General features: G+C 58.5%; 1 protein-coding gene across 1 annotated transcript; it reads left to right on the top strand.

The window, feature by feature from the left end:
• The first annotated feature begins 1782 nt into the window (after nt 1-1782).
• PARVG (parvin gamma) lies at nt 1783-25891 on the top strand. The gene is made up of 13 exons (XM_041757311.1): nt 1783-2314; nt 4025-4118; nt 6931-6995; nt 8787-8889; nt 9643-9783; nt 10768-10883; nt 12119-12174; nt 14420-14442; nt 16210-16268; nt 16466-16534; nt 18544-18645; nt 22760-22832; nt 23225-25891. The coding sequence occupies exons 2-13, from the start codon at nt 4031-4033 to the stop codon at nt 23335-23337; spliced, it is 1008 nt and encodes a 335-aa protein (XP_041613245.1). The 5' UTR covers nt 1783-2314; nt 4025-4030; the 3' UTR covers nt 23338-25891.
• Nucleotides 25892-26686: the final 795 nt, after the last annotated feature.

Below are 26686 nucleotides of genomic sequence, written 5' to 3'. Positions count from 1 at the left end.
CCGGGTCCAAATCCGCTTCGTCCCCGTGTGACTGCTGGCCAGCGAGTCCTCCCTCCCTCTCCACGGTGGAACATTCCCCCCCGAATCCATCATCCCTCCTCGCTTAAGATCTGCCTCCCTCGACTGGTAACAAATCCTGTATTAATCTAGGTTCAGATGCAGATCACCAGAGTCGCTGTAGTTGCTTGCACAGGAAGGAGTCGAATACTCGGAATGAGGTGGCCCCAGAGCCCAGGAAGGCTGGAGCTACAGGCCGGGGACAGACCTCCGGCCCCAAGGCCTCTTCTAGTGACACTGCAGCGCCGGCTGCCTCTGCTGTGACGGGGGGCTGCTGAGTGGCCGCCTGCACTCAGTGCTGGGGTCAGGTTTTCTCCGACCAGCCTCCTGGTCCATCCTCCCATGTCTGCTGCCCTGGCCTCGCCGGCTGCCTGGCCTGGCTTTCTTGCCGCTCGTTTCCCCCTGGGGTTTGGCCCTGGCAGGAAAGAGTGTGGGGGAGAGCAAGCGAGGGTCGCTCGTGGGTCGGCGTGCCCCCCTCTAGCGCAGCCCCTGGCTGGTGGCTGGCTCAGGGCCTCAGTGGTCTCTTTCTGGGCTCTGGTGTCCGCTCTGGCCTCTGCCCCGTTGGGCTGTGGAGGGTGACAGCTCCCTCGTGTTGCTAGGCTCAGGGCGCAGCACCGTCTCCTCAGGTCCCCTTAGCCCTGCCCCAACAGGTGCTTTATTAAACTCCTCAGGTTCCCTATTCGGACATGCTGTCCCTGCTGGGACCTGGCAGGTGCACCTGCCCCCAGGGCCACGCCGTGTCCGCCACGCTTGCCCAAGCCAACTGGGGTGTGGGCCCGCTGCTTCCCGCCCCCATGTGCCACGGACCCCGGGCTTGCAGGGGGGCGTTGGGAGGGCAGAGACTGAATCCTGCCCCTCTGTGTCTTCCTTTGCCCCGAGGCCGGCTCCCGTAAAATCAAAGCCCTTAAAACTCTACTTCATCATCGGTTACTCAGTAACTCTCGGCGGTGGTAACATCACTCACACTTTTTGTCATTTTTGTAGCTTCATGGGAACGCGTTCCATGCTCCCAGGCACCCTCGGTCCTGCTTCCTACCCCTCTGCCCCATTCCTGCCTGTTCTGTCAGCAGAGAAAGGGTGCTCGGCTTGCTGGCCCCTCGGCCCTGTCACTGCTGCCGTGAACACTCACAATGTGGTGAGGAACCCTACCGACGGCCTCTTTTAGATCAGGCTGTTCGGGAAGGCTTCCTGAAGGAGGAGGCGTTTAAGCTGATGATACAGATGAGGACTTAGCCACTTTCAAAGCTGGGGCAGGAGCCTCTAGGCAGAGGAAACCGTAAATGTGAAGACCCTGAAACAGAAGACGTGGTGCTTTCAGGAAGCAGAGGCGGTCAACACATGGCTGAGAGGCTTGGGGACAGGAATGGAGATCTAGCCAGCAGGTGCATCAGGACACGTGCTGTGCTGGACAGAAAAGATTTTGGAGTTTTTGTTGTAATTGTTTTTTGAAGATTTTATTTATTTATTCACAGAGACACACACAGAGAGAGGCAGAGATACAGGCAGAGGGAGAAGCAGGCTCCCTGCGGGGAGCCTGGTGTGGGACTCAATCCCAAGACCCCGGGATCACATCCTGAGTTGAAGGCAAATGCTCAACCGCTGAGCCATCCAGGCGTCCCATGGGCAGAGTAGATTTTATTTAAGAGCAATGGGATGCCAGTGGTGGGTTTTGATGGTCTGGGACGTGAGCCTCCTGGGCAGGGCTGGGGTGTAGAGGGCAGCAGCTACGGTGGAGTAAGGAGGCTCCTCTATGGTCCAGGCCAGGGGAGAGGGGAAGAGGGGCTGGCTGGGCGGGGACGTGAGGGAGGAGGGATGGCCCGAGGCAGGGCTCGAGGTTCGCTGGTAGCCAGGATGTGGGGTCCTCTGGGGCTGCCCCTGGGAGATGGCAGGCCTGGGAGGGACTGGCTGGGGTTGTGAGGTGGGGAGGGAGAGCAAGAGGGAAGAAAGAGCAGGTTCCAGTTGCCTGCGAGGCATCGGAGGGCCAGGAGGTGTGGCTGGGTGGCTGGGGCTCTGGGGACAGAGCTTTCCGGTGGGGCCGTGGAGGCACAGGGCCCTGAGGCCCAGCGAGGAGGAAGCTCCCTGCAGACGCAGCCGAGCAGGCCCCGCGGAAGCCACAGGCTGGGAGGAAGTGAGTGGGGTGTGTGGCCCCTGCCTTCCCCCCCACCCCGGCCTCCAGCCCCCCACCGGAACTCATACTTGGAGGCCGGTGATCAGGATCTACGCGGCCTTCATTTCCTGGTGTGGAGGAGGCAGCTAGGTGAGTCCTCCTGGCTTCTCCACTCGTGCGAGCCTCTGTAATGCTGGGGAGCCAGAGCTCATGGAGGGAGGGCTCCGGGGGCCCTGGTGGGACCGACCCCAGAGAACACAGCCTTAGCTGGGGCCACAGGGGAGAGAGTCCAGCAGGCGACACCCTGAGCCTCTGTGCCCCTCCAGCCACCCATGCTCAGAAGCAGCCCCTCTGTCCCCTCCCCTCCTGGGGCCAGGCAGACAGGCGCCATCCTCTTTCCAGTGTGGCCAGGTGGGCAGCCTCCCTTTCCACACGCCATCACCCCTGAGCTTCCCCCAGCGTGCGGGGAAGAGAGGCCACCCAGCTTCAGATGGAGGAACCGAGGCCCAGGGCAGGACGGGGACAGCCCGGAGTGGCCGACGGCCTGCGGCTCTTCCAGCTCTGTGTCCACTCCACTGCCTTTGGTGACTCTGAGTCGGGCCCTGCCTTGTATAAAGATCTTTAGGACCAGAAATGGAGAGGATTTATCCCAAGTCACACAACTAGAATGAGGAGGAGCCAGGCTGGACTCTGGGCCACCTGACCCCCAGGCCACACTCTTTTCTCCGGCCTCATCCTTTGAACCGAATCCTGTCCAGGAGGAGGTTTGGGGGTTCACGGGGTAGGATGGTGCCTACAGCAGTGCCCTAGTGTCCCTGGGCTGGCTGCTGGGGTGATGGGGTGCCTGCAGCCCCAGGGAACGCTACCAGCTAGCCCCAGCTTTGGACCCTACTGCTGTAGTCAGGCCTCCCCGGGGACTGGAGCCGAGCACCAGTCTGATGCGTGACACCCCAGCCCCAATGTCGGTTTGGGACCAGAAACGCTGGTGGAGATGCCGGGGCTGAAGAGGGGGGCAGAGCTGCCAGCTGAGGAGAGGAAGTGAGCCTAGGGGAACAGGAAGGAGGCCAGGGCTGCCCCATACCGCTGGGGGTGAGCCCGGCTCCCTGTCCATAATGAACACCCGAAGGGGGCTGTGCACACTCTGCAGATGCCGGCCCCGCCCATGCCAGCATGACCACTGAGACCCCCCACCCCAAACTGCAGAGAGGCCGAGGATGATGAGGCACATTGTAGAGAGCCTCGTTTAGAACCAGGACGGGCAGGGCCAGGCCACCCTCTGAGGCCAGGCCCACAAGGAGATGAGCCTGGGTGATGTTGGCACGCCAGCTCTGTCTGCTCACTCAAAGGCTGGGGGTGCCACTCTGTGCCCACCTGTCTCATGCTCGGGGACCTGGAGAGGATGACCCCAGGGCCCCCCCAGTCCAACCCCCACAGATATCACTCATCAGTGTGTTTGCCTCCACCAACCCCCATGTGGGCCCCCCTGGGTACCCCCGGAGCCCTGTTCTAGGGTTTCCTGGACCTTGACAAGCTCTGGGGAAGGGCCACCCCCCCTTTGTCCTGACTGCAGGGAGTGGGGCCCGGGCTTCCTGGGTACCGCAGAAGAGCTGCGGCCTGGCTCCTCTGCACCCAACGGAGGAGGCGCCTTTGCTCAGGCCGTGCCCTCAGCTGATGCCTCTCTCCAGCCCTACATCCTACAAGAATCGGCCTGAGGCCTACCTCTCATCCAGGGTACCCATCCCCTTGCCTAGGCAGCCCCCATCCCACTGTCCCTGAGCCTCACGGTCTGGAAGAAATGACTCACAGGGTGAGCGCAGGGGGCTCCTCGGATGGTGATCCCTTCTGTCCCCTGCACCCCAGGCCCGCATGGGAGAAATGGAGCCCGAGTCCTTCTACAACCTGCTGCAGCATCCTAAGGTGGCGGGGCCGCCGGTGGAGGAGGAACTCCCACAAGGTGCCATGTCCTGAGGGGGCTGGGGGGCGGGCAGGGCAGCGGGGGGGTGGGGTTTGCTGGTGAGGGTCTGCACAGCAGGAACCTGACAGGCAGGTCTGGGCACAGCCCTGCTTTACCAAGTCGTCCTCTGAACACCCAGTTCCATTCGGCCCCTGCCTATGCCCTCTGCTTCATCCCTGACAGTCCCCTGCCCCTGATTCCAGAAACTTCGGCAGGTATCCCCTCCTGCCCGCACGTCTCGAGGTTAATGGTGACATTGAGGCGAGCCTAGCTGCTACTATGTGCTATGCACGTCTTACAGGCAGCAGCTCATTTATTGCTCTGAGTGTAGACCATACGCCTCCTTTGCACTCACAAGGAAACTGAGGCCCAGAGAGGGACGTACCAGAGTAGCAGGTGACTCGGTTACCGTGGTGGAGCTGGGATGCTGAACCCAAGGAGGGCAGCTCCAGCTTTCAGGATCCATGCCCACCACACGGTGCTGGCAGCTGTTCCCAGAGATCTGGCACCTCACGGTGGTGGGGTGGGGGTTATTGATCTGCTTTCTTCACACGCGTGGAAAGAAATGGTTGTAGGATGGGGCGGTTCAGCAGGTCTGTTTTCCCAGCTTGGGGAGCTTGTAGCTGCTGCCCCTGAAAGCTCCCTCCCTGGAGATGGTCAGAGAGGACAGCTCAGCTGCCCCAAGCTGGCATCACCCTGTTACAGAAAAGAAGCAAGATAGGAAGTAACCCCTGTGTCCCCCCCCACCCCTCAGTAGCATTTATGCCTCCTCTAAAACATAAGTATGATGATGGAAAGGGCGAAATAATTTTTTTAAAAGATTCTATTTATTTATTCATGAGAGACAGAGGCAGAGACACAGGCAGAGGGAGAAGCAGGCTCCCTGCAGGGAACCCAATGCAGGACTCCATCCCGGGTCCCCAGGATCACACTGCGAGCCGAAGGCAGACCCTCAACCGCTGAGCCTCCCAGGCGTCCCAGGGTGAAATAATTTAAGTGAAAGAGCAGCATGCAATCGTCTCGAGATGCCGTGAGGACAGCGCTTCAGGAGGGCGCTGCGGCCTGGCCGAGAGGCCCGGAGCCCACGAGAGCCTGGGGGCCCGGCTGACTTCCTTAGCAGTCTGGTGTGCTCTGTTTATAGAGGATTTGAGGCTGGAAAGCATCATGAGCAAAACTGCTGCTAGCGGTAGGGCTTAGTTATTTGAAAAAATATTTATTTTTTGTTTCACAGTTGATTTAGAAATACTCGAAGTCCTGGCCAGCAGAGCCGGAACGTGGGATGATTTAGAGCGGCAGGAAACCTGCTCCAGGAAGGGGGGGGGGGGGGTGTCCCACCAGAGCCGTGCACCCCCCGCCCACCCGCCCACTCCCCAGCGCTGGTCCCGGGCCTGCCAGTGCCCAGCGGGTTAGCCATCCCTCCTCGTCAGGAGATACGGGCCTGGAGAACTTGAAGGTTTTCAGAACATCTAGGAAAAGTCTCCAGCTGCGTCATGGGAAGACAGAGGTGTTGCACTTTGTGAACCGGGGCAAGGCAGGCCCCACATGGTGACTCAGTTTCCCCCACATTCACTGGGACGAGATGAACTTGCAGGCCCATCTCAGTCCAGACACGTGTGGGTTCTGAGTCTGAAACCCCAGGAAGCCGCCGACCAGGGTCCCGGGGCTCAGAGAGTCAGTGCGTGGGCCCCGAGTCCTGCCCACGGCCGGGAGCCTGGCGGATGCAGGTGAGATCTGCCTCGGCTCGTCGGTGCCCGGCCCCCTGGCTCGTGTGAGCCACGCTTCTTCTCGAGTAAGTGGGTAGACTTGCCAGAGAAAACACAGGAGGCCGAGTTAAATTTGAGTTTCAGACAAGAAATAGTTTTTCAGGCTAAGTATGTCCCCAAAATATAAATATTGTTGTACTTGAGGAGGAGCTGGTGCTCGTGAGGGAAATGAGAGGGAAGGGCATCCGGGGTGTGGTGGGAACAGGATGGGCAGAGGAAGAGGCATGGAGGACGAGGAGTGTCCAGGAGAACCAAGTCACTGTAGACATTTGACGCTCAGGGTGTGTGTGCATGTGTGTGTGTCTGTGTGTGTGCATCTATGACTGTGTGTCTGTGCACGCTTGTGTTGTGTATGTGTATCTGTGACTATATCTTGTGTGTGCATCTATGACTGTGTGCATGTATGTGTGTCAGTGTGTATGCAGGTGTGTGCATGTGTGTATTTATGATTATGTGTGTATACATGTATGTGTGTGCATCTATGACTGTCTATGTGCACAATTGTGTGTGCGTGTATATCTGTGACTATGTCTTGTATGTGCATCTATGACTGTGCATGTGTGTGCATGTGGGTATCTATGATTATATGTGTATGTATGTACCTCTGTGTCTGTGTGTACACTGTACCTTTACTGTGCAACTGTGTGCATGCATGTGTATCTGTGACCACATATGTCATGTGTGGATCTATGTATATATCTATGACGGTATGTGTATGCATGTGTATCTATGTGTGTCTGTGTGCATGTGTATCTGTCTTGTGTGTACATCTATGATTATGTGTGTGCATGTGTGTATCTATGACTATATGTGTGTTCATGTATGTGTGCATCTATGACTGTGTGTGTGCACGCTTGTGTGTGTCGGCATGTATCTACATGTGTGTATACGTGTGTGTGTGTGTGTGTGTGTGTGTGTGTGTGTGTGTGTAGCAGCAGGACCAAATTCCCCTTGTGTCAAGGTGCCTGCATACAGGTGACCTGCAGGGAGAGAGCTGCCCAGCTCCCTGCGGGTTCCCCACACACGCGTCATGCTCCTTCTGCTTCCAGGAGAAAAGAAGAAATACCTGCCGCCCACGTCCCGGGGGGATCCCAAATTTGAAGAACTGCAGAAGGTACAGCAGCTTCCTATGGTCTCTCCTGATTTCCCGGGAGGCAGTCTGTTCATCTTCTTGGGGCAGGGATAGCGGGCACCCCTCCCCTCTCTGACCTCAGGCTGGTGGGGGGCGACCCTGCACGTCCCTGGGAGATCTGTCGAATGCCTAGGCGGAGGAACATTTCTTGAGCAGCGACTGTGCCTTCAGAGATGGCCCCTACAAGCCTCGAGACGGTTGAGAGGGATCTGCTGTTTTGCATCCCACAGAGCGAATAGTGAGGCTCCGAGGGGCCACCTGACGTGTGGGGGACACAAGGCTGGCCAGTGGCTGGCCACAGCTGGAGTTTGACCCAGGCCCTACACCCTGTGCACTTTCACCTGCTCGGCTGCTCAAGGCAACGGAGAGCTGGCAAAATGGGTGGGACAGGCGCGGGTCACCCGGGTCACCCGGGGCTCTCCTTGGCCCTGAGTCTGCTGCTGCAGCTGCTGGACCAGCTGAGCACAGGCAGGCTCAGGCCCCTATTTCCCTCTGTCCTACTTCTCCAGTCTCTTCAGGCCTTTCTGTTGCCTCCTGCATCACCTTCCACCCCCAGGTTGTGGCTATCTCGCATCCCTTCCCTCCTGCTTCCCCCACCCTGAGTTCCCTCACTCCCTCCATCCCACCTGTTCCCACCATCAGGCACCGGGACACAGAGTAGAACCGGCACGGTGCCTCCTGGAAAACCTGACGGGGTGCTGACACGTCTTAGTTTGGGCTCCTCCAGGAGCGGATCCTGAGACAAGGGTTTGGGTACAAGTAGGGGGTCAGGCGAGTAATAGCAGGAGACAAGGAAAGCAAGTGGGGAAGGGAGATGGGGAGGGAAGGGGTCACAAGGGCAGGAGCTGAGGCCTGCTGGGCCCTCTGGGAGCAGGTGCAGAGGCAGAGGAGCTGGGGGGTTACTCACCTGCTCTGGAGTAGCTGGTGCTGCTCCCTTAAAGGCACGGAGCTCCGCTTCCTGCCCCTCTGGCCTGTGGAGCCCAGGCAGAATGGGGCGCCTGGGCAGAGCTGCAGGAGGAGCAGGGGTGTGCACCACGGTCGTAGTCTGTGCCGGTGTCCGGGGGCTGCCGCCACTCGGCACCATAATAAACCCCATAGCTTAAAGCAAGAGGAGGTGATTGTGTCTCAGCCTGGAGGCCAGAAGTCCTAAGTTGGGGTGTGGGCAGGTGGTTCCTCCCGGAGGCTCCGAGGAGGACCCCATCCCAGACCTCTCTCCCAGAGTCAGGAGGCCCCGACAACCCTTGGGTCCCTTGGCCTGTAGACGTGCCCCTGCAGTCTCTGCCTCCCTGGTCACGGGGCCTCCACCGTGTCTCAGTATCGTGTCCTTCCTGTCCTTCTGAGCTCTCACCAGACGCACCTGCTTAGGGTCCACGTCCCCACCGACAGCCTCTTCGGGGCAGCTTAGGCTTTGGCTAGCGAAGCCCTTCGAGACTCTTCCCCTTATCCTGTTCCAGGGCCACCTCCCCACTTTCACATACCTGTTACGGCAGCTTCCCAGCACCGGCCCCTGGCACAGGACCAGTCAGCCCCACCAGCCCAGGTCCCTGGTGAAGAGAGGTGGAGGAGGGTCTTTGGGAGCCCAGAGCAGGCCCCCCAACTCAGCCCGGGAGAGCAGGGAGGGCTTCCCAGAGTTGGTGACATTCGACCTGGCCTTGAAGGACGGGTAGGAGTTGGCAGGTGGGAGGAGGGCATTCCAGGCCGAGGTCAGAACCGAGCCAGGTGGGGGCCCAGGTGAGGAGTGGTCCCAGTCAGCTGTCACCTGGGCATCTGCAGGTCCTGATGGAGTGGATTAATGCCAAGCTCCTCCCAGAGCACATCGTGGTCCGCAGCCTGGAGGAGGACATATTCGATGGGCTCATCCTGCACCACCTTTTCCGTAAGTGGTGGCTCCCAGGGCTGCTCGGGCCTCCCAGCCTCACCCCCCTGCCCCTGCCGAGTGTCATGTATAGAGTGACCTGGACAGGTGGAGGCGGCCTGGGCTCCTCGGGTGCCCTGTCTCAGTCTGGAAACCCCTCGTGCTCCCCAGGGCGGCTTCGCTCTCAGGGCTGTCTCCTGACCCCAGCCAGGCCCCCCTACCTGCCCCCAGTTCCTGTCCCCCTTGCTGTTGAGATGTCAGGTTTGCCCTACACACCTGCCTTCTGCACAAAGCTATGAGGTCCCAGAGGGCGCAGGTGGGGCTGATCTTGGTCCTCCGCCGGCCTGCGGCCCCTTCCACAGCCCCTGCCACGGAGCAGGCGCGGTTCATCCTCAGAACAACCCCATCCTGTCCTGTCCCCATTTTACAGAAGAGGACACCGAGAGGCCTAGTCACTTGTCCGAGGTCTCAGAGTGAAGAAGGCAGGGGAGTCAGGATCTGAGCCTAGGAGTCTAGGCCACACGGCCTTGCAGGAAGGAAGTGTGCAGAGCTGTGCCCAAGGCCAGGGGAGTAGGCACCGGGTGGTCAGGGTGAGGTGGGCCAGTGGAGGGCAGCTCAGAGGGGGTGGCTTGCTCAGGTCACACAGCTAGTGGTGGGGGCGTTCCCCCCCCCCGTGCTCCCCCTCCCTCACTCCCCTCCTCCTCCCTCTTTTGCTTCCCTGTGCCTCTCCCTCCACTCCCTCCCTGGGCCTCTCCCACTCTCTCCTGCCCTTAGAGACGCTGACCGGGCTCAAGCTGGAAGTGGAGGAGATGGCCCTGACCGCCCCGAGCCAGAGGCGCAAGCTCGAGGTGGTCCTCGAGGCCATCAACGGCAGTCTGCAGGTGGGGGAGCAGCAGCTCAAGTGGAGCGTGGCAAGTATGTGAAGCCTGGACCGGGGCAGGGTCTAGGGCGCCCAGGGGGCCCAGGGGGTCCAAGAGAGGGCGGGGGCGCCTGGGTCCCTTTGCCACAGGCCTCTGCTTACCCAGTGGGTGTGCTCACCTGCCTCTGGTGTGGGGACACCCTGGGCGCTTGGGAGAAGCAGAGGCACAGCCTCCTGGGCAGTCATGCACCTGCTGGGTGCAAGCAGCCCTACACCCTTCCCTACCGCGGTGCTGTGCTGCAGCCAAGCACAACGTTTTGCGATGTAACCGCAGCCAACGATGCAGCCCCTGTTGGAGTCCCAGGCCCCGTGCGCCCCCACTCAGCCTGTCGGATGGGTGCTACCCATCTCTCTCATTAACTGATTTAAGTAATCCCTGCAGTGCTGGCTTGTGAGAAAGGAGAGCGAGCAAAGCACCCAGACCCCCACCCCAGCCCGTGAGCAGTGCGGTGTGACGTTCCCGCCGTTTGGGTCCCCACCTCCCTCCCCTTTGCCAGATGAGAACACTGAGGCTGAAGGGGGTTCAGTACCTGCTCCAGGGCTGGGGGTGATGACGGAGCCGTTCTCAAGCCCAGTTCTTGTTGGGTCTCGTGCCGCTGCCTTCACCACCACGTTTAAAGACTCACTTTCAGTGCCCAGTGTGTATAACGTTGCCCTGAATTAAGTCACACTCATCTGAATCCAGCAGCTTCTTCGGCCAGGGCCCCACTGTAGGGCATTGAGTTGCTCACAATTGTCCGCAGTGACTGTCTCTGTGTCTGAAGTCCCATCTGTGAGGTGGCTTGTGCCCGTGGGCTGCATTAGCAGAGTGGGGTGACGAGGGCAAAGGGTGACAGTTTCGAGTTCTGAAGGAATGTCTCCAGACCTCTCCCCTCCAGAAGGCTGGACGCAGAGCTCCTTGGTCTTCAGAGGGTGGTTGTGACAACAAGGAGGCCTCTGTGTGGCCGCTTGGCTCTGACCTGTGCCCTCTCCCCTCCCAGCCATCTTCAGCAAGGACCTGCTGGCCACCTTGCATCTGCTCGTGGCCCTGGCCAAGCGCTTCCAGCCTGACCTGCCCCTCCCGACCAATGTCCGGGTGGAGGTGATCACCATGGAGGTACGAGGCTGGGCGCCAGGGGACCCCTGTGTATAGGCTGAGCATTTGGGTCCATATCACCATACCCTGGATTGGGGGGTGCTGTGTGGAAGGGGGATGAACCTCCCTGGAGAAAGATCATGTCCCTCCAGGACAGCCGTGGGGGCTGGGCTGGGGCCGTGGGTGGGAGATGTCGGGAGTCCCGGGTGGCCACAGGGAGATCAGTGGGTGGCATCTGCCTGGGGCTGTCAGGAAGGTCCTGGCTGATGGCAACCATGTCACACAGGCCATAAGTGGTCATATGTTCATGGCCTTTTGGGAGCCTTCGCAGCCTTGCCATCACTGGTGGTGTCCCTTGTTCTCTACAAATGGCTGTGACCACACAAGGGAGCCTTCTTGGGTTCCTCCACCTCCAGGGCCCCCTTGCTCTAGTGCACTCACAACTGGCGTTGAAGTTCATGTCCCCAGAGCCCACGGCTTCTCACTCAGGCAGACTTTGAGCACACACATGGGGCCCCCACCTGCTCCTGCTCCCCGTTAATCCCTCCCCCAACCTCTGAGTACCTGGTGAGCAATGGGGCTTCCTGTCCTGGAGCTTACTTTTCCCTCAGGTGAAATCATTCTTACTTTTATCAAAACCATTGATTAAAATTCTCTACTAAGTCAGGACTCCCATGTCATGAGTTTGTTTATACTTCTTATATAAATCAGAGGTGACTTCATTCCTTCACTTATTCATTCACTCATTCATCAATCCATCCACCCAGCTGTCTACTCACCCATCTACCTATCTATCTATCCACCCAGCCATTTTCCATCCATCCATCCATCCATCCACCCATCTGTCTGTGCATTTGTCCACCCACCCACTCACCTATCCATCTGCCCATCCATCCATCCATCCATCCATCCATCCATCCATCCATCCACACATCCATCTGGTCATCATTCATTCATTATTCAGATCAACTCATGTTCATTGACTGTGAGCCAGGCACTGGGTGAGACTCCGGGGACACCTGGGGAATAAGATAGACATTGTCCTCCTCTTTGTGAGACTCAAGGCTCATGAGAAAGACAGTTGAGCCAGGCCACCATGATGAGAGCTGTCCAGGAGCCACGCTGAGGAGGGGATGAAGTGTAGAGTGAGCTGGGTTCCTTGGCATTGCTCTGGCCACTATGGTCTTTTAGTGGCTGGCGTGGGTCCCCGGGTTTTCTGGGATTACTCAATTTCTAACCCCTTTATATTTTCTTAGAGCACCAAAAGTGGCCTGAAGTCAGAGAAGTCAGTGGAACAGCTCACTGAATGCAGGTGAGGGGGAACCAGGGCCCGCAGCAGATGCCAAGCTATGCTTTCTGGGGAATGGGCGGTGTGTCCTGGGGCCGGGGGCCGATCTACCTGACTTTGTGGGAGGGGCCCTCACACCTCTCTAGCTTTCTCTCAGCCCCTAGAGGCTATGGCTGACCCCCCAGTCCTTCCGGGAGCCCTTCCATCGTGCCGGCCCTCGCGGGGCATGGCCCTTCCTGGGCTGCTGGGCATGCCCACCCCAGCCAGCTCATTTTGTCCTCTGCACAACCCAACAAAACAGGCAGAGTTGTGGTTAGAAGCTGTGGCTCCCAGTCCAGAGGTCACGCCACAGCCTTTGTGGGCCAGGAGGAATCCAGACCTGGGGTCATAGGGCCCCGATGCCATGTTGGCTTCCCTTTTACCAAGTGTGGGGTATGGATGAGGGAATCATCCGTGGCAGGGAGATGCTACAGCAGAGCACAAACGTTGTAACAGGATGGCAGGACCCCGCTGGCCTCCCAGCACCCGGAGACAAGCGCACCAAACACTCCCCATACCACCATTTATTGAGTGCCTACTATGTGCAGGCGGGAGGCTCTGTCCTTGGGTGCCCATGTCAGCCAGCTGTTTACCTTCCAACTGTCTGGACGAGCAGGATGCTCTGCCAACGAGCCCTTCCCTCTGCCCTCCTGAGCAGCACTGACCAGGGCTTCCTGGGTTCCTAGGCCACTTGCAGGAAGTCACACGTTCTCCTCTCTAGCCCAGCATTTGCCGAGGGCCCACTCTGTGCAGGACGCTGGGCTGTGTCACCCCTGTGACCCATTTGACCCTCACAGAGCCTAGCTAAGGGAGTCAGTTCTCTCTAGCTCACAGGCTTGGCACAGCCCCACTTGGGCTTAGCTCACCCTCGTGAGTATATGATCTGTGTGACTTTGGACAAGTCACCTCCCCCTGTGTTGAGCCTCTGCTTCTCTGAAATATGGGGGCCCATTCCTACCTCTTGGACTGCTGTGAGGTTATAGGTAATGTGTGTGAGGGGGCCTTCCCCCATCTAGACTCCCTCCAACCCTGGGGTCCCTCCAGTCTCTGGCTCCTGTTGGGGGTGGGAGGTACTTCAACCAATGGAAAGTCGATGACCAGCATCCACTGTGACCCAGGCATGTGTGCGGAGCAGGGCAAAGGTCAGGAGGTGCTGGCTTCTCACGCTAGGGGGTCCTGGACACACACTGAACCTTCCCCAGGGCATCCCGGGAAGAAGCCTCTGACTCAGTGAGGTCACCCAGAGGCTCAGCAACCCTGACCCGGCGCCTCCTCCAAGGCCAAAGCCTTAGGGTCCAGAAACGAGTTTGGGGGAACTCAAGTGGGAAGGCGCCACATGCTACCCCCCTTGTGGTCCTACAATCATCCTTCTCAGCCCCTTTATGAACTCGGAGCTCTGAGAGGGCTCACCTCTGGCTCTCAGCCAGGGTCTCGGGCAGCACAGGGGCGTCTCTCCCTCGGACACCCTGGTTCATGCTGATGAGCTCCCGGTCTCTGCATCAGGCGGCCCCTACCCCGCACGGCCCAGTCCCCTCCTGAAGGCCACAGCACGGGCCACCCGGCTCTCCGGCGACCGCTTGGCCTGCTGGGGGCCCAGAGCCCTGCTTCTGAGGGCGGGGCTGGTGTGGAAAATTTAACACAAAGTCAAAGAAAAACCATTCAAGACAAGAAAAACAGAGTGAAAGAAGCCAGACACAGAGGAGTGCGTACTGTGCGATTTTTCACTGACGTGGACTCCCAGACAGGCAAAACGAACGCTCGGTGGGAGGAAGCACAGTGGTGGTAATCCTGCTTCGGGGGAGTGGGGGTCGCGGGGGCGGGGGGGGGGAGAGCCCTGGGGTGCTAGGATGGGTCTGTGTCTCCTTGGGGTGCCCATCACACAGGCGTTATGTAGGAATGCACCCGGGAGAAACTCACCATTTGTTTTGTTGCACGGGTAACGCCTCCTGCCCCAACTAAAATGACAACCATCAAAATGACAAAACCCAGACACAACTAGGTGAGGAAGCCTCCAGGGAAGGGCCCGGGCCTCTTCCTTCCGTTTGCTCCCCGCAAGGGCCCTCCCTGCCTGGTCACGAGGCTGCCAGGGGCAACGGAGGCTGCCAGCCTCCTTGTCAACCTTGCCAGCGCCGAGTCCCGTCACACAAAGAAACTTAGAGTCTGAAGATGTTTTTTTGTTTTGTTTTTTAACCATTTCTTTGCCTTCCTTCCCCTACAATTTTCCCTTTAGCACAGAAAAGGACCAGCCGGCGAGTGAGTACTTTCGTAACTCCAGGTCTTTTCCTCTCGGATGCGTCCCCGAGGGGTGACTTGCTGGGTGTTGTCCCCTTTGGCTGGTGATGAGGCGATGAGGGTTGGAAGATAATTTGTGAATGTGCCTGGCGCAGCGTGGGTGCCTCATCGCAGCTGGTGTGTGACATGGCTACTGCTTTTGTGACACACCTCTTCCCCCATTGACGGATTGGTCCAGCCATTCCTTCTTTCATTCATTCATCCTGCAGTCGGTTGGCCTGGTCGGCTGTTCGTCCACCCACCCACTCACCATCCATCTGTCCATCTCTCCATCCATCCACTCACCCACCCACCCACCCCTCCATCTAGCCACCCACCCACCTACCGTGCCTCCCTCATCCATCCATCCATCCATCCATCCATCCATCCATCCAACCAACATGATTTTCCTCCCTGAGCCCTCCCCACTGAGGACACATTGCTGTAGGGACAGGGGCTTCCATGAGGGGCACCCCCCCCACCCGCAGAGGTGGAAATAATCACCTGTGAGGGGATTTGGAGAATAGGCTGAGGGAGGATGTGGGGGGTGGAGGGAGGAGAGGGGAGGTGAAGGGAGGCTGCCCGGTGTGAGTGTGTGAGTGTGTGAGTGTGTGTAGGGCAGCTTGAGGACAGGGGGTGTTGCTCAGGGAGCAGCTCTTGTCAGGGGGCAGCACGAGGGTGGGTCGCACGATGAGGGGCAGGGACACGGAGCAGGGCCTCCTCACAACCCCTTCTAGCACATTCATGCTGTTCTGGCTCATGTCAACTGAGCGCACATTTCCTTTCACTTCCTGGCTCCTTCGGGGACACGATTCCCCTGACCACGGGCCAAGGGGTCTGGAAGGAACCGCTTGGTGCTTCCACCATGTTTGTGGGTGCATTTTAAAGGGCATGGTGCTATCTGGTGCTACCTTTCACCCTCCCCTAATGAGGGGACCGAGGCACAGAGAAGTGAAGTGACCTGCTCAGGGTTTCACGGCAGCTGAGAAGGTGATTTTTTCCAGCCAGCTCGGTGCCCGAGGACCAGTCTCCCCCCGGGGGGCGGGGGGAGCATGTGGGCTGCAGATATTAGGAAGACAGCTTGTAGGGAAAAAGGGCTTTCGTCTGAGGACTTGGGTGTCTGAGGCGGGACCAGGCCTGAGCTGCCGAGCTGCCAAGATGCTGCTTTTGTTTCTGAACCTCGCAGGCATGACTCAGCTGCCGAGAGCGCTGGCCTTTTGCACGATGCAGGCTCCACGTCCCCATTCTGCCAATCCAGAGATGCTGGGGAGGAGACCTCTGGGCCGAGTGTCAGTGCGGGGCCGGCCTCAGCTCAGCCACCCAAGGCCGCTCCGTGGACCTGCGCGCGGGGCCGGGGCGGGGGGTGGGGTGTGGGGCTGGCAGGAAGGAGGCCAGCTTCCCGGAGGAGGAGGGGTGCTGGCTGAGCGGGTGCAATGGGCATCCGCCACAGATGGGACAAGAGCCCTACTGTGCGCCCAAGTGTGTCACCTGCCACCAAATGTGCCATGGCCCCATCTAGTAGGTTTTTTTCCGACCCCAAGGCACAGAGAGGGGAGGCGGTTCCCCCGGGGTCGCACAGCCTGGGAGCAGCAACGCAGACCCAGGCCCGTTGATTTAATTCAAGAACTGTGCGCTGGAGCTACAGCTCCCTCTGGGCTGGGTACCCCGAGAACCTTGTATGGAAATACGTCCTGGTTTGGCGCCGAGATAACAGCATCGTGATGCGGTGTTTATTGGATCTGTCTGCAGAGGACGTCTTCGATGAATTATTTAAGCTGGCTCCGGAGAAAGTGAACACGGTGAAAGAGGTAAGAGAGAGCCAAGCCCCCAGTGGCTCCCCTGCCCGTCTGCCCCGTGTGTCCTGGGGTGACAGGGAGGGAACGAGGCCCCCCACCTCTCACCTGCTGTGCCTGGGACACCACGCGGGGAGAGCTTTCTGCCCCCCGCAGTGGGAAGGAGGGACACCCGAGCCCTGGGCCTGAGGTCCTCATTCTTCCCTGGGTAGGCCATTGTGAACTTCGTCAACCAGAAGCTGGACCGCCTGGGCCTGTCTGTGCAGAATCTGGACACCCAGGTAGGGCTTCGGCTGTGGGGCCCCCAGGCGGGGAAGGGCCATGGGGCGAAGGTGAGGAGGCGGGTCCTGTGGGGCGCTGGCAGCCGGAACCCGGCCCTGTGTGACCCCAGGATGTGTGGGGTCTTGGAGCCTTGGGGCCCTCCCCCCACTGCAGTGGGGTGGTGTCGCTGGTAGGCAGCCTCACCAGCCAGGGACACCGTGGGGGCCGGTGAGGCAGGGACCCCAGGTTCCTCAATGCTGAGGGGGCTCCCCTCATGCCACGTGCTAGGCGCTGTCGTAGCTGCTGCCACAGCCCTGCCTCCGTGGGTCCTTGGGGGTCCAGCCCCCCAAGTCCCGCCATGGGGCAGGACTGGAATCTTACCCATTTGGCCTTCCGTCGGGTATCGTGGGCCTGTCGTGTTCCCTCAGCACAGAGGGGATCGGAGAGCCTGAGAGAGGCTAATTGTCAGCCCCAGGCCTTCGGGTGGTGACGGGGCTGCTGGACACCGGACACATCACCTGACCATGGCAGTAGAGGCGCTGGGCCGGCTGCTTTCTGCTCATGCAGCCAGGAGGCGGTGGGGGCCAGAGGTGGCAGTCGGGTCTGGTCCCCGGTGGACTCCCTGGCTTAAGGTGATCCCAGCCAGACGCACCCTGACATCAGCCGGCAAGGATTGGGGTGCCCGGTACCTGAAGCCAATAAAGCCCTCACTCTGTGCCAGGCCCCAAGCAAGGTGCTTTGCCTACGGTAACTCGCCGAATCCTCCAGACGGTCCCTGCGGTGGGAACAGGTGCTCCTCCGTTTTATAGATGAGGAAGGACCCCAAGACACAGAGATGCTGACTGACTCATCCAAAGTCGCACAGCGCTAAGAGCGGGTGACCTGGGATTTGAATCCAGGGTGCCGAGGCCACAGTTTGTGCTCATCACCACGTCACACAGTGGCCACATGAGAGGCCCCTGTGTGATGTGTGCGGTGACGTGGCAGGCTGGAGATGCCAGGCCCTGAACCTGACGGATACCAGATGCACCCATGTGGCTTCTGGTCTGCGAGGACGCCTCCTTCACATTTTCTGCGTGGCCTGGGTTGGGACGTCTCTGAACCTCAGGCTCCTCTTCTTTTAAAGTGAGTTTAAGGACACCAGCCTCATAGAACTGGGAGTGATAAATAAGATGAGTCTCCGGTGTTTTCCGTGGGACCTGACATGCCGCGGACATGCCGTAAATGATGCGTTTGTGGTTTTATTATATTTTATGTGGGCAAATGCAGGAGGATCCTGTAGGTTTCCATTTTTACCTGCTTCGTCTTTTATCTCTCCCTTGGGGGGGAGGAATGGCGCTGTGAAAATAATGATAGGATGACGGTATTTAGAGACTGCCAGATAAGGGGAGAAGTTGAAGTCTCTGGTCTTTATGGGTATTTCCGGGGAAGATCGGCGGAAAAGATTTCAGGCCGAACTAATAACATCAAAACAGATCTAATGGGAGGAAATTCTATTAAGGACTTCGAGCGGTGGTTTCTCCTCCAATATCCAATCTTGTGTTTTGTATCTTTGAGGAGATTGAATAGGATTATGCTAGCATATGATATGCTGGCGGCGGGGCAACGGCTTTATCTCTGCACGTGCAGACCGAACAGGGCAGAAATATTAATGTGGCAGCCGCAAAACGAGCCTGGCGTGCCGTTCTCTGCCTCTCCCTGCGGAATAATTTCACACTCAACTCTGTTTTCTCCTGTGCTGCTGCAGCTCAGGGAGCAGTACGTGGCTTAAAAAACGATATTCGGCTATTTCACGGATAACGTGCAGAGAGCTGGTTTTATTGAGTGTATGCTGTGTGCCGGGCAGCCAGTAAAGCACCTCCTAGGAGCTGCCGCTATGGTTCACAGCACACCGCAGTGTGGGGGATGTTGTCCTCACGTCTTAAGAAAGGCAGCTGAGACCCAGAGACCCTGGTGCCCAGCGCCACGAGGCCCGCAGGTGGCAGCGCAGGGGCCCTGGGCCGCCCGCCTCCAGTGCTCTCCTTTGCAGTTTGCAGACGGGGTCTTCTTACTCCTGCTGATTGGACAACTGGAAGGCTTCTTCCTGCACTTGAAGGAGTTTTACCTCACTCCCACCTCTCCTGAGGAAATGGTAAGTTTTCCAGAGGTTTCCTTGATGGTCTATTCCTGAATGGAGGCGGCAATACGGTCTCCTTATTTACTTCCAGGTGAAGCAAAGGGTGGAGGGGAAGTTTGGTTGGTTGTCCACGTATCTACCCATCCATCCATTTCATGCAACTATTTATCTGCCTGCCCATCCACTGATCTGCCTATTTATCTATTCATCAATCTGTCCATCCACCCACCCATCCACCCTCATCCATCCATCCATCCATCTATCCATTCATCCATCCATCCTTCCATCCTTCCATCCATCCTCACACCTATCCATTGACTTGCCCGTTTGCCCATCCACCCAGTTTACCCACCCATTCACCTGCCCACCCATCCATCCATCTACCCACTTATCCACCCCCATCTGCCTCTGCACCTGATTCCTCATTTCTTGAGGTCCTGCTTGGTGTCAGGCTGTGCCGTGTGGGCCATAAAGACAATCCCACACAGCTCCTGTTGTTGAAGGCCTCTCAGTCTATACCCACTGTACTCTTGGTGATGTATGGTTCCCCAGGGCTACAGTAAACTGTGTTGGTTCAGGGTGGGTGGGTCAGTTGGGCACCCGAAGGAAGGGGTGGTTGGTATGATCTGAAGGAGTCAGGAGGGGCACTGTGTGAGAGGTGACATGTGTTGGTTTGCAGAGGGAGGGCACCCCCAGGGGAGGGAATGGCATCAGCAAAGGCTCAGGTGCGGACAGAAGCATGGAACTCTCAGGATGGTGTCCATCTGTGGTGTGGTCCCGCTGCAGGGGTGGGCTGGGGAAGGGAGGGGTCTGGCCTTGTGGGAGTCAGGAGACCCCATGGGGACCCTGCAGGCTGGCAGGCTGCTTGGGGGATGGCTGCACCAGTTGGGGCAGGAGGGTCTGTGGCCTGACCCAGGGAAGTAGGGGAGAGAAGGCAATGCTGGTGCCAGTAGCAGGTCTGCCTGTGTCCCCACGCATAGCCTCCCGGCCTGCCGTGGTCCTGGGGATGATCAGACCTGTGGCCTGCCTGAGGGTTGTGAGGTTCTGGGCTGGCCCAGCCACCCCCTCCCCAACCAGGGCCCTCTGTCCAGGCCCCTCCCCCATGCACCCCCAGCCCTGTCCATGTCCACAGACTCCTGGCCACGGCCTCCCGGCCTGTCCACGGCCTTTGGAGGCCTGGTCCTCTGGCATCTCCAGGTCTTTGCCCAGGTGGTCCCTCTGCTTACCTGCCTTTGTTCCAGCCTGCTTAGCTGGGTTGCATCTCCATCTTACAAAGGGGAAAGCAGAGCCCCTGAGAGGCTCTGGCACTTGCTCAGGACCACTCTATGGTTCACTGGCAGCTCTGACACTGGCACCAGCCTTCTGAACCCCAGCTGCTGCCCCTCCCCTTGCACCATGGAGATGCAATTGTTAATGGGCATGACCTCCCCCTGCCCAGGAGGCAGGGGTGCTCTTGACTTGGAGACTGCTTCAGGGCTCTGATTCTCAAGAGCTTGGATCTAGGATGAGGAGCAAAGAGGCTTGAGCTATGCAGTGTTTGTGTTTCTGGTGGTAGTAGCAAGGACGGTGGTCAGCACTCACTGGGTTCTTCTGAGCTGTATCAGTCAGCTATTGCCCCAGAAACGCTGTGTAACAAACCACCTGGACAACAGGTGGCTTAATGAATACCACAATCCTGTATTCCCAGGGATCTGCAGGTAGGCTGAGTTTGGCTGGTGTAGACTTGGCTGGGTTCAGCTTGTGGGGGGGGTGTTGTTTCAGCTTTGTGCTACATGCCTGTCACCATCCTCCAAGGGACCAGCGGCAAGCCCAGCATGGTTTTCTTATGGGAATGGCAGAGACACAGGGGACTAAGCAGAACCCATGAGGCCCAGGCTCAGAATGGGCAGTGCCATCGCTTGCCTCTCATCCCATCGGCCTGGGAGGCCCTGGGCCTTGGCGGGGATGCAGGAGTGCCTACAAAGTGTGTGGGTGTAGAAAGGGCCAAGAACAGGGGCCACTAGGGTGATCTCCTGCAGGCAAGGGGGTGAACTCGCTAACTCCTCATCATGCTGGGCCTGAGGTAGGAACTGTTCCCATCCCCGTTCTCAGGTGAGGGTACAGTTCCATATGAGGACCAGACAGAAAGCTGGTCACAAGCCTATACCAGTTAGAACAGAGGGCAGGGTAGAGGTCAGACTTGCACCTGGGCTTGTCCGCCTCCAGAGCCTGGGCTGCCTCCCCATTTCCCTCCTGGGGAGTCAGGGTGAGCCCTGTGGGAGACAGAGGAGTATGAGCCTCTCTCCAGCCAGGAACGGGTTTTGCCCAGAGCTGGGCCCCTCGGAGGGCCCAGGAGGGTCAGAACCCAGCCGAAGTGGTGCTGCTGACCCCGCATCCAGAAGGCAGAACACAGAGATGTGGGAGGAGGCGGAAAGATGGAGCAGTGTGGGCTACACGTAGGCCGGGGAGCCTCAGGAAGGGGCTCAGAACCAAGACCCCGAGCAGCACACGTGCCCCCTTTTGTTACTTGGGTGTTGGGCTTCATGGGACTTCGAAGCCTCTGCCCGATATTCCGCACGCTCGCAAACCCCAGTTACAAGCCGGGGGCAGAAGTTGCCTGGGTGCCATCGGCCCGCTGAATCCCCCGATGTCAGACCCGGCTTCCCCATAGGAGCCACATTACCTATATGGGGGCGGAGAAGCAGCCTCTCGGCTCAGACCCCGAGAACGAATCTTATGGGACCTTGTAGGAAATCTCAGCTGCAGGAACGTATGATCAAAATGCTGAGGAGGTCATTAGCTGAAGAAGGCGGGGACCACAGCCCTTTCTGCCCGTGGGACGGACACCCGAGGGAACATTATTATCCTGGTACAGCGGCCCCTTGAGATCGGATGTCTCATTACCAGACCTGTCTGCTCTGCAGAAGTCAAAACCCTGGCGCCGGGAATCGTGGGCTTCCTCCCACATTCAATTATTTCTCCCCGGGAGGATTCGAGTGCATCCTCCTGGATTACAACCTGCCCTCAGCTCCGTGCGACGACGCGGTGGTTCTACTTTTATAATCTCAAGCTGTGCACAGAAAGGAAGTGTTACACTGCGGGTGGAGCTCGGCGAGACATCTCTGGAGCCTGCAGCGGATCCTCCGAGCTCAGGTTGAGGCTGGGCTTGAGGAATGAAGCAAGTGTGATTGTTTTAACAGTGTCGCAACGCAGTTCACAAAGCGCCGACTCCACGGCGGCAGGGAGGGGGTCTGCTTTCTCCCCTGTTGCACGGCCAGCCCGTAGTAGATGCTCAATAAATATATTTTAATGAAACGAATGGACACAGTGTTTCTGAAACCCTGGTCCCATGAGGTGCTCCATGACAAGTGGATCCTGTGGTCCAACCACTTGGGCAACTGGCTTCCGACCCGCTTCACCCTGTGCCAGGCCGCTGCCCCAGGAAAGGCAGGGATTGTTGGATCGTGTTGCGGCCCAAGGGAGACAGGAGCCACGAACAGAGAAAACTGCTAATAGAGCATGTGCTCCGAGCCAACGGCTGTCAGGGCTCCCCTGGGCTCCCGCCTGGCATCCCAGAGCCAGATACGGGGGGAAATGGTGGCAACTCCACTCTGCAGGTGCACGAGGTAGGCTGGGGGTGCCGAGCGACTGTAGGAGGTCACCCCATGCCTGAGCAGGGATCTGAGCCCATGTGCGCCTGGGCAGGGGTGGCTGCTCCGGCCTCCAGCCTGCTCTGCATGGACGTCAGAGTGAGACGGACCTGATTCTGCCACTTTCTGTCTGGTAAGCTCAGGTGAGCCCCTTGGCCACTCCACGCCTTGCTCTCCTCACCTGGGCTGTGCCGCCTGGAACTCCGCTGTTTCCAATGGGGCCTCCGTTGCCCATGATGCTGGGGCCGCATCCAAAAAGGTGGAGATAAACCTGGCGGAGTCCCCTCCCCTGGTGGGACTTACCTCTAGGTGTCACCTCCACCAGGAAGCCTTCCCTGCCTCTGGACTGGATGCCCCTCTCCATAACCACCTTCCCCGCTGGAGATGACCTCCTTGAAGGCTGCTGGATGTTATGAGGGATGGGTGGGCCTGGTACTTGGGGACCCGGGCCTGGGTTGGGGCTACCTCGTTTTGCTAATGTCTGGTGGCATCTTTCACAGCTGCACAATGTCACCCTGGCCCTGGATCTGCTGAAGGATGAAGGTCTGCTCACCTACCCTGTCAACCCTGAAGGTGAGTGTGCGGCACACGTGGGTGTTGTGGCGTCGGGGGACAGCCTGTGGTCCTCTTGCTCGGCATGACAGACGACGAGTGCCTATCAGGGTTTCCAATGACGGGGATGCTTTGCCCACTGGAGGAGAGTCCCGGGGAGAGAACACAGGGGACTGGGGACCCCGGGGCAGGCTGTCCAGGCAGATGAGACCTTGAGGAATTGCGTGTGGGGTGCAGGGGCGGAGCGGGTGGCAGGGAGGGAGGCAGAGCCATGTGATGGGTCTCGTTTGACAGGGATTCCCTGGGGTTTAGCACTGAAGTCCCATGTCCCAGGAAGCCTCTCAGTCCCAGGTCACCCCCTGCTCAGCCTGGCTGAGGCCTGACCAGCTGTCCTGCTCTTCTCTGGCCCACAGACATCGTGAATAAAGACACCAAGAGCACTCTGCGGGTCCTCTACAGCTTGTTTCAAAAGCATAAGCTGAAAGAAGGCAGAGACAGCAGCACACCCTGTGGATCCCCAAATTAACTGTCACCAGCCCCCAAAGCTGCTTCTTGGCACCTGCCTGGTGCCCCAGCGAAGGCCCAAGGGCCACAGAGGGGCCTCCCGTCTGGCCAGCGGCCCTGTCCCTTGTGTGTCCCCCGCATGCCTGCCCCGCCCCCACCCCTGTCCCGTTTCCATCTGAGAATCTGAATTCACTAGGCATGGATCTGTTCTGAGCCAACCTGGCCTCACTCAGTTTATATTAACAAGCACATTTCTGGGAGGGATCCCGGGAGCCTGCAGTGTCCTGGGAGACGTGGTTAAATCTGCATGTGTACAAGCTGAGGCCCTTCACCCCCAGCGCAGCTCCCCTTGCCATGGGGCCTGGCCTGGATGGTGCTCAGAGTCCCACCTCCAAGGGTACCTGTGGGGGCACCTGCCGGGGCAGCTGAGAGCCCAGCCATGCTGACCTCCACTCGGGCTCTAGGGCCTGACTTGGGAGCAGAAAGGACTCTCAGGTGTTCGGGCTGATGGCCAGAGGACCCAGCCTGCCCACAGTCAGCTGCCGCCAGCCTGCCTCTCGCTTGGGGTGAAGGGCCCCAGAATCGGCCTCTGGAGGCAGGAGCCCCATGTGACTCCAAAACCAAGCCCCTGAGCCACTTGGGGAAGTTAAGTCAGTGACTCACCAGAGGAGCCGTGGCCCAGGCCCACCCCGACAGCTGTCACAGAGAGCCTTGCCCGGAGGTCATGAAGGAGAAATCTTTGTGCTCCCCCCATCTGTCCTGGGAGGTACCTTGCCTGCTCTGGTGAGACTTGGCACTTGCTGCCTACGTTTCTCAAAGAATACGTCCCCGTAGGAGGTTGGCCATGGCTGTCCCAGTAGCTGACGTGTGGTGGGAACCAGCCAGGGCAAGGCTCTGTGGGTGGGGGTCGGGGCTGTTGTGGGCACCCTGGGGCTGCCGCTGGGCTTCTCCCTTGCGTTCCAAGCTCCAGGCCCCCGTGGATGACATAGCCCGATAGATCTGGGGTTGTCACAGTTTGACGGCCTTGGATTTGGGGAGGGGCTTTGGGGTTGGGGGCTGGTGTGGGCTTGGCCCTCTTTGCCAGACCAGCTGGAGGTGGAGCGTGGGAGGACGTCCTACAGGGAGTGACACCAGGAGCCTTGGGGTCAGTGTCTGAGTGTGATAGCTTCTCCAGGGGTCTTCCTTCCACACCACCCCCATGCACCTGCACTTTCCCCTCCCGATTCACAGGGGATTAGGTATAGATGAGGTCACGAGGGTAGGGCCCACGGGATGGGATTAGCGTCCTAACAAAGAGAGGAAGAGACACCAGAGCTCTCTCTCTGCCATGTGAGGACACAGCAAGAAGGTGGCCGTCTGCGAGGCACGAAGAGGGCTCTCACCAGGAACTGAATCAGGCACCTTGATCTTGGATTTCTAGACTCCAGAAGTGTGACAGATGCATGTCTGTTCTTTAAGCAACCGCCCACCCCGTCTGTGGTGTTTCGTCATAGCAGCCGCAGCTGACTGACTCAGGTTCCCAATACCACTAGCCATGATGGAAGATAAAATCAAAACCACAGGAGATACCACTGCACAGCTCCTAGAGTGGCTAAACTGAAAAGCCCGACAGTACCAAGTGTGGACAAGGATGTGGGGCCGCCAGAATTCTCACACGTTGCTGGTGGGAATGCAAAATGGTACATTGACTTTGGAAAGGAGTTTGACCGTTTCTTATTCACTAAAACACACACTCACCGTAGGACCCAGGCGTTTCACTGCGAGGGGTTGATCTAAGATCGATGAAAACACGTGTCTATGCAAAGACTTATGCATGAACAGCAACACTACTCGAAAAAACCTCAGAGTGGGAAGAACCCAAGGGTCGCTGGTGAACACAACACACCGGTGTCCGTACAGTGGGTTCTGCTGGGCCCCGAGGGAAGGCGTGTTGATACAGAACCGATGAGGAAGACGCCAGTAGCACTGGGCAGAGTGGAAAATCGGAGACGTGGCAGGCTAAGTACTGATGATACAATTGATACAAATTCTAGAAAAGGCAAAACTGCAGTGGTGGGAGGGGGGTGGTCCCCAGTGATGTGGGAAACAAATGGAGAAGAGAAAGTATTAAATCTCCTTCTTCCCTACAGCCCACTGATGAGTCCTTGAAAGAGGCAGGGTGACCCTCTCTGGGAGCTCAGCTGCATTGATGTGATACTCTGCTGAGAGCAAAGGAGAACCTTAGTCCAACCCCCAGGATCCTGTGAGTCTACTTTAACATATAAAAATTCCTATAGAAATTCCCTCTATCTCTAAATCCCCCGAGACGTGTGTTGGCGATCACCCCCAAGCACACGGCCCACCGATACACATCTGGAGGGTCTCATGACTCAGGTTTTAATAGATGGTCATCAATGACCCTTTCCCAAGAACAGCTGGCCCCTCAAGGTCCTGGAAACCTTGCTTCCAAAATCCCTTAGAGACCTGTGCCAGCCCTAACCCCCTCCGAACTTGAAACCATAAAAAGGGCCACTCCTCACCACCCCAGTGCAGCTCTTCCTGCCCATGGTCCTGTCTGTGTGCTTTAATAAAATCACCTCTTTGCATCAAAGATGTCTCAAGAATTCTTTCCTGGCCATCAGCTTCGGACCCCGTCTTTCCTACATCACCCAGAGCCAGGGCCTTGGGGAAGGGGACTGACCACAAAGAGGCACGAGGGAAGCTTTGAGGGAGGTGGGAACGCTCCGTGCCATGATTGTTGGCGTGTGGTCGCGTGACTCCATGCATTCATCGACACTCATCACATGGGACCCTGGGGGGCTCTGCCTTGGGCCCAGGCCGTGATCCTGGAGACCCAGGATCGAGTCCCGCATCGGGGTCCCTGCAGGGAGCCTGCTTCTCCCTCTGCCTGTGTCTCTGCCTCTCTCCCTGTGTGTCTCGTGAATAAAAAAACAAAACAAAACAAAACAAAAAAACTTTAAAAAAAATAAAAGAAACTCATCACATTGTGCACTTAAAATTCGGCAAGTTGACCTTTTATAGGTTATCCCCCAATAAAGCTACAACAAAGGAAAACATTGAAATTTGCCATCAGGCGAAGAGGGGTGAGTGCTGCCAACCCAGGTGAGATGCAGGTAAGGGACTGAGCAAAGCCAGCCGCCGCGGCCTGCATTCATTGTTCTCGGAGCTCGCTGTGTGGAGGACCAGGGCCCAGGGGCAAGGGCAGAGGCCCTGGCCTGTTTAAATGGCTGCTGGAAGGCTCTGGAAGAGGGAAGGGGAAGGGAAGAGGGAGAGGCTGGAAGGAGGGAGGGGCCGACAAGTGCAGGGAGCCGGCTGGGCTGCAGACACAGGGAGGAGGAGGCCTGGGAGGCAGGGGAGCAGGGGTGGGAGCG

Source organism: Vulpes lagopus, chromosome 5 (genome assembly GCF_018345385.1).
Source record: "Vulpes lagopus strain Blue_001 chromosome 5, ASM1834538v1, whole genome shotgun sequence".
Taxonomy (NCBI): domain Eukaryota; kingdom Metazoa; phylum Chordata; class Mammalia; order Carnivora; family Canidae; genus Vulpes; species Vulpes lagopus.
This window is presented reverse-complemented; position numbering and strand designations above follow the sequence as displayed.